The sequence below is a fragment of the Gekko japonicus genome, unplaced genomic scaffold (genome assembly GCF_001447785.1).
Source record: "Gekko japonicus isolate JY-2015 unplaced genomic scaffold, Gekko_japonicus_V1.1 scaffold2263, whole genome shotgun sequence".
Classification (NCBI taxonomy): Eukaryota; Metazoa; Chordata; class Lepidosauria; order Squamata; family Gekkonidae; genus Gekko; species Gekko japonicus.
This window is the reverse complement of record NW_015165887.1, coordinates 188,451-195,388: the sequence shown is the minus strand read 5'-3', so window position 1 is coordinate 195,388 and position 6,938 is coordinate 188,451. Positions and strand designations below refer to the sequence as shown.

At 43.0% G+C, this 6,938-nt stretch overlaps 1 protein-coding gene across 2 annotated transcripts in view; it reads left to right on the top strand.

Moving 5' to 3' along the window:
• Positions 1 to 5,098, top strand: part of SLC18B1 (solute carrier family 18, subfamily B, member 1) — a 38,006-nt gene extending 32,908 nt beyond the window's left edge. For both annotated transcript variants that reach the window (XM_015411324.1, XM_015411323.1), the window contains 3 exons: positions 2,337 to 2,430; positions 2,516 to 2,565; positions 4,698 to 5,098. In XM_015411324.1, the coding sequence (XP_015266810.1) occupies positions 2,337 to 2,430; positions 2,516 to 2,565; positions 4,698 to 4,764 (211 nt within the window). In that variant the 3' untranslated portion in view covers positions 4,765 to 5,098. The remainder of the gene's footprint in view (positions 1 to 2,336; positions 2,431 to 2,515; positions 2,566 to 4,697) is intronic.
• Positions 5,099 to 6,938: the final 1,840 nt, after the last annotated feature.

Genomic DNA, 6,938 nt, shown 5'->3' with positions numbered 1-6,938 from the left:
GACAGCCAACAATTGGGCATAGAGGCCGAGGCCTTCCTGGCACTGGTATTCAGAGGCTGACTGCTTCTGAACCTGAAGGTTCCCTAGTCACCATGGTTCGTAGCCACCGATCGATCTCTCTTCCATGAATCTGTCTAATCCTTTTTTAATTGTGTCTATGCCTGTGGCCATCACTACATCCTCCAGCAGTGAATTCTACATTTTTAAGCACTTGTGGTGATTTCGTTGAAGCACTGCTGTAGTGCTGGGATTGGAAAGCTAGGCCTGTTATCACTTCTCATTTGTATAAAGCAACTTGCTTGGGAGGTAGAGTTAGCATTAGCTTTCCCCCCTCCAACTCTGGTACATTAAAGGGACACTGGTGTGTAACAAGACGTGGTTTCCCAGCCACAACATTCTTCAGTTTGACTAATGAAGACACATCTCTCTGAAATGGAATTTCGTATCTGAGGGAGAGTGTCTGCATCCCGAGCAACGACTGCGTAGTGCCTGTGCATTCACCAAATGAACCACCATTCATCTGAGAAAACCATATCTAAAGACAGAAAATTGTATTTCCAGCAGGCACATCATCTGACAGCATCCTGCAGTAGTGAAGTGAAACTAAAAAAAACCCCTAGCCCTAGGCATGCACAGCAACAAATAACCATGTCCTGGAATTCAAAGGGAAGCAGTTAGCATTATGCAGCACATGTCTTATGATGGTGGCTGATCAGGTTCACAGTTTCCTGATGCATACAAATCGGCTAAAGCCGAGTCTTCCCCACTGCTTTGGAAGGTTGCTGTTCGCACCACTGAAGAGTTGCAGTCATAACGTTTGTTCTCAAGCTATTATCTTGCATTATTATATGACAAGGAATGGGGAGCAGTAGAATCTGTTGTGGCCAAGCAGAGAACAGGCCGAATGGAGTTGTGAAATGTGCACACAGGTCCCTGTGAGGGGTATGAGCTCTGTTATGCCTTATGGGCATCCTCAGCAGATGTGCTTACAATTAGCCAGAGTTATTCTGGAAACTAAGATGCATTTGACCCTTTTCAGTCTATATTACTTGTCCATTTCCAGTCAGAACATTAACACATCTATAACTAGTAGTAGGATGATGAGGTGGTGTGGAGAAAGGAAAATGGCTGCTGCTAGCTAGTTTGTAAGGGGGAGGAGAAGACCCATGGATTCCCCAGTGGGTATTCTGGGTAGCTGTTGGGTTTGTGCAAGTTCATTGTAGGTGAACGACCAGCAAGAGCACCCTGTCATGTGTGGGCCAATGACAACATTAATGCTAGGCACTACTGACCATTCACCACACTGTACTTGCCATGTACAGTCTATGCTGTCTCCCCATGACAGCTAACAACCAGAATATGGTACTGCTGTCCCTTGGTTGTCATTCGGTGATGGCAGCCATGTACTGTCCTCTGCCCCACTTTACTAGACATCACCTTGTGTGTCCCGTTTTCTGACTCTCCACTGCAAAGACTACTTTGTGGCCTGCATTTCCTCCCAGTGCAGTTTCAAACAGAAAGTCAACTTTTATCCATGTGTGTTTGGGTTTGTGTGTACATTCCACTTAATTCCAAGGGCACTAGGCTGTGTGCAAAATAAGGGCATATACTTTTCTCTTGAGTCTGCTAGGAGCAAGAAAGCATTATATTCCTCAGCCAATTCTCTTTGGCTTTCATAAGCTAGTAGTGTGAGGGAACGAAACTAAATTGACATGTAGATGGAGACATGGGCATGTGAAATAACACTCCTAATTGTTCCATGCCAAATTTTTATTTTTATTTTTAAAAAAAAGCTGCATAAAGTAAAAAGATTTGATGGTGCTACAGATAGGAGTAGGAGTGGAAGGGGATGGGTCATCCTAGTATTAGTTGGTTAGCTGCAAATGAACAGCTAATAATGGTAACACTCCTAATTGTTCCATGCCAAATTTTTATTTTTTTAAAAAAAGCTGCATAAAGTCAAAAGATTTGATGGTGCTACAGATAGCGGTAGGAGTGGAAGGGGATGGGTCGTCCTAGTATTAGTTGGTTAGCTGCAAATCAACAGCTAATAATGCTATCGCATAACTGGAATGGCCATGAAGTTCACCTATTCCAGTTTCATGTCTTAAAGCTAAAACCTGTCCACTTAGTAGTGAAGAAAATCCTCTCTCCCACACTCAGCTGCAGGTGCCATTTTCTAAATTTCTGTCTGTTAGAAACATGGACATACTCATTGGTAAAAGGCCTGTACTGTAGTACAGGGACTACGGATACGGTTCTTTGGATCCCAGGCAATGTCAATGTATGTTGTTACTCCTATGGTCAATTCAGCAGTTTTGTTCTGTTCTTTTTAGGTCTTTTGTAGGACCAACACTAGGTGGATTCCTAAATGACAAACTAGGTTTTGAGTGGGCTGCAGCCATACAAGGTGGATTACCACTACTGAGTGTACGTAAAACCGTATTCTTGACTAGAGCTTCTTACCATGAATCTGAGGTAATTCAAGTGTACTAACAGGCTGCTTTCTTTTAAGGGAGTGGCTATTGGAATTTACTATATCTATGAGGCCTCATGTAGAAGAAGGTACTGTGAATCTTATTTTCCCACTTTAAATTATAATCAAAGTAATCTGTTTTCAGGCTCATGTTTTGATTTCCCCCCCATAAAGCCCACCAGTGTCTAAAACCAAAATGTTTAATTTCTTCTGCTGATTTCTGAATTATTTTGTTAGGCTTTATTCAAATGCAAGTGGAATATGCTGAAATGGCATTATGATTCACTCTAGCCCTACTATTCCCTAAGCTCTATATTTGCTAGGAGACCATGTGGAATGGACCCAAAAAGTTACTAGAAAATACTTTTTAAAATCCAAGAATATGCTGAAATGGCATTATGATTCACTCCAGCCCTACTATTCCCTAAGTTCTGGACCCAAAAAGTTACTAGAAAATATATTTTTTTTAAAATCCAAAATGTATATTGTGTTGAAGCCATTCAGTTTTTGCTTCTTGGCGCTATTTTCTGTGTTCCTACGGCTACTTTGCCTTCACTGGACTTGGCCACATGTCTACACTGCCATTTAAGGGAGGGCTGTGGCTCAGTGGTAGAGCATCTCCCTGGCCTACAGAAAGTCACAGCTTCAGTCCCCAGCATCTGCTGTTAAAATGATCAAGTAATGGGTGAGATTCTGGAGAGCCAGGCTAGCAGGGAGTCAACCGTGCTGACTTTGATAGACCAAAGAACTGATTTGGTATGAGGCAGCTTCATGTGTTCATATGTGTTCTGTTGGCTGTGACAATCTGTGTGACTGTTCGCACGCGTATCTGTGTCAGGACTTGCTCTGGGCCCACCTCAACAAGAGAGGAAGACTTTTTAAGAGTGAAGAAGCCCTTCATGGTCCCGACTACACCTGAGGCTCCTTGTATCCAGAGATTCCAGGAGAAGACCACCTCCCTTCTCTACCATAGCAGGCTCCCATTCAAAAGCCAGTGGAACAAGTAGAGCAGGAATCTCCTGAGTGGACCCCTCTACCTCCAGTACCCCAGGTTGCCCCCAGAATCCCAGGAACTAAGAAGATGGAGAGCCAGAGCCAAAGTCCAGACTAGGCAAAGAAGCCTATGCTTGGCAGCTTAAGGCACCCCACTCCCTAGTCCCCTTTGGGAGGATGACGCCATTCTCTAGACTTTTGCAGGATCCAGGACCCAGTTCAGGGTGCAGGAAGGAGTGGAGTTATCAGCTCCCTATATAAGCCTTCAGTTGAGCTCTGGCTTTGGCTGTCCAACCTAGTTCATGCTGAGCCCCAGACAGCTACTTGCAGCAAAGCTCCTGCTCCAACATAGTGGGTCAGCTCCAGCTTGGCCTGATCTTGGCCTGCATTAAGAGATCCCATGCCTTCATCACTGGCAGACTGGGCAGTGAATGGGACAACCTGTAATGTCACCACATCAAACATAATGCTGTCAATAAAACCATGACCGATTTCCCACAAGCGCTGCTCTGCGCTCGCTCTTCCCTTTTGCCCCCATGGTACGTGTCAATTTCACACAAGCTGCTGCACGGCCGCATTTTGTCCTGCAGCTTTGCACAATTTTCCCCGCGTCTACTCAGTCCTCAAAAAACAGGATTGAGTAGACGCGGGGGAAATCGTGCAAAGCTGCGGTGCAAAATGCGGCCGCGCAGCAGCTTGTGTGAAATTGACACGTACCATCGGGGCAAAAGGGAAGAGCAAGCTTGGAGCGGCGCTTGTGGGAAATCGGTCCATATGTCATAACCACCCAAAAGACTAAATAGTAACATGAATAAATCAGACAAAGGCAAAAGAGTAAGGGCAGAAAAATGACACTAAGAACAGCACTGTTACAATGCAGGTACATTTGCCACAAATGCCAAAAATCACTGAACTTTGCTTTTCTGTATCCATAAAACATGGCTGAGTGCAAACTCCCCCCCCCATAATGTTGTTTGTCAGCTAGAGTCCGTCCCCCCCTGCCCATGCCCTTTGGTCAGTCGCACACATTTGGCCTAGTTACAGAGTTGTGGTGAGGGTAAAATGGGGCAAAGAGAGCCATGGATGCTACCCTGAACTCCTGGGAGGAAGACTGGAATAAAAATGTACTAGGCAGTGTATCTGTATTTTTTCTGTCTTGGTCAAGTATGCAAAGTCACCCTGAGAATCTTGCCTGTTTTTATCTTTTGTTGTTTTTATTTCTACATAGATTCCCTCCACAAGATGGTCTGGGTACAGAGCAAGAAAGAGCTAATCTTTTATCTAGTGAAACATAATTGGAAATCTTCCCCATCAGCAGCTCAAATCTAATTTTGTGAAACCTAGAAGCATAACGCACTCGGAAGGGGGAGCAAATAGCTTTCAGTGTGAAAACCCTCTTATAACACCATGTGAAGAATTCTGAAACCTTTATAACTGAAATGTACCATTCTATCATTTAGATAACTAATGCCTTTCTGTTTTGGGCATTCCTATGGTGAGCTATTTGAGCTGGGTATATCTGGGAGTATTTGTACAGGAGAAATATTTCACACCATGTGAAATTAATATATAGCACAATGTGCCATATGTTTCATAATAATATACTTTTACACTTAACACCACCATTGTCCAGACTAAAACAAATCTGCAGGTTCAGTTTCTTCAGAAGTATAGTTTATTCTAGTAAATCTTGTTAATATTTTTTACAAAATATTATGCTGATAATCTAAAACTATGCATATGACTTTAAAACTACATTGAATAAACAGCATTCTGACTCAAACAGCATTGTTTTTTTACAGTGGAACTCTTATAATACACCCTGGTATCTTATACTGCATACGCACTCTGATCCAAAGCACTGTGTGTACCCAGATGCATGCACACAGTCCTTTCACTCACTTAGGTAAAAAGAACAGCTTAACACGTATATCCCTTTTGCATGTGTTTTGAGGACTTCCCTTCACTGAAATGTGTTGCTTTCTGCTTCTGGGTTGCACTTGTTGAAATGAATCATGGAGCTCTGTATATCTCTTTCTGATTTCAAGGCCTGTAGCTACAGTGGGGCATTTCGGGGCCCAGCCCCCCGACTTCCTGCCAAGGCCCCCGACTTCCTTCTAGCTGTCCACTGCCGCTACCTCTTCCCCAAGCATGGTGTGCTTCCCCAAATCATGTCAGTGCCCCCCGACTTATTTAAAGGCCCCCCAGAATTACAAAATCCTGGCTACAGGCCTGGATTCAAGCGATGCAGAATCAGGACTATGAATATTAGAAGACAAGTCTATAGTGAATATATTAGCAAATTCACACGACTGGCCCCACTGGTGGACCTCCTTGTGGCACCTGGGTTTTGGCCACTGTGTGACACACAGTGTCAGACTGGATGGACCATTGGCCTAATCCAACATGGCTTCTCTTATGACTGGATTTAAGTCAGGCCTTTACTAAGCCACGAGTTTTCCGAAATGTAGCAGCTGGCCCAATCAACTTTCTCATTTGCTAATGCTCAGAGTATAATTTATGATCCTTCATCCTGCTAGTTCTATAATGGAGTCACAGCTTTGGGCTCCAGGGAAAAGAAAGGTGATTCTGCTCATTATCGACAAAGCACACAGGGACTGTGCCGATTAGTAACGGGGAAAACGGTAGAGATGGCCATTTTGAAATTAACAAAAATCAAACCAAATGACCTCTTTTTTTCCCAATGTATTAAATCTAATTGTAAAAACCCCCCACAACTGGTAATATTTGAAAGTATCTGTACCATGCAAATTGAGATTATGAGAGGGGTGGCAATGCCTCAGAGTGATTCAGAAGCTGATCAGACTGAAATGGCTTATTCCAACTAGAAGAGTTAGCAGATGTTCCCACTGAAAAGGTTCATTTCCATAGATATTACTGTTCAGACATCATTTCTATGTTCTGTCAGTCAGTTTACCAAGAGCATTTTTTTAAAAAAAGTAGGTTCATTTTACATGCTGTATTATTCTTTGTTCTGGGACTGTACCTGCCTGCCAGAGGAAAAGGCAGGTACTGCCAACTTGGGAGGTAGCAGTTATATTTCACCCATACTAAGCAGCATACCTACATGGGAATTTCCTAATGTAGCATTTTGCTTACATATTCTGGGAAACCAGAAAGTGGACTGCATAACAATGGATGTTTATGGATGGAACCTTGATGCTTATCTTGATTGATTTAATTTTCATAGTGAAAGTTGCCTCAAGAACAATATACTAGGAATTGTGGGAATTATTATTTTACATAGATATATAAATAAACAGTTTTCTTCCAATGAAAGACATGAAACCAAGCCAGGGGTTAGAGATCCATGATGAGGATGGATCTGAGATCTCTCCATGTAACCAAAATCTGTGAGGATAAAACCTCTGAGATGTATTTAATGACATGTAAAAACAGTCCTACCATTTCCCTCATACAAATTTCTCCCCTGCCCCAACACTGTTCC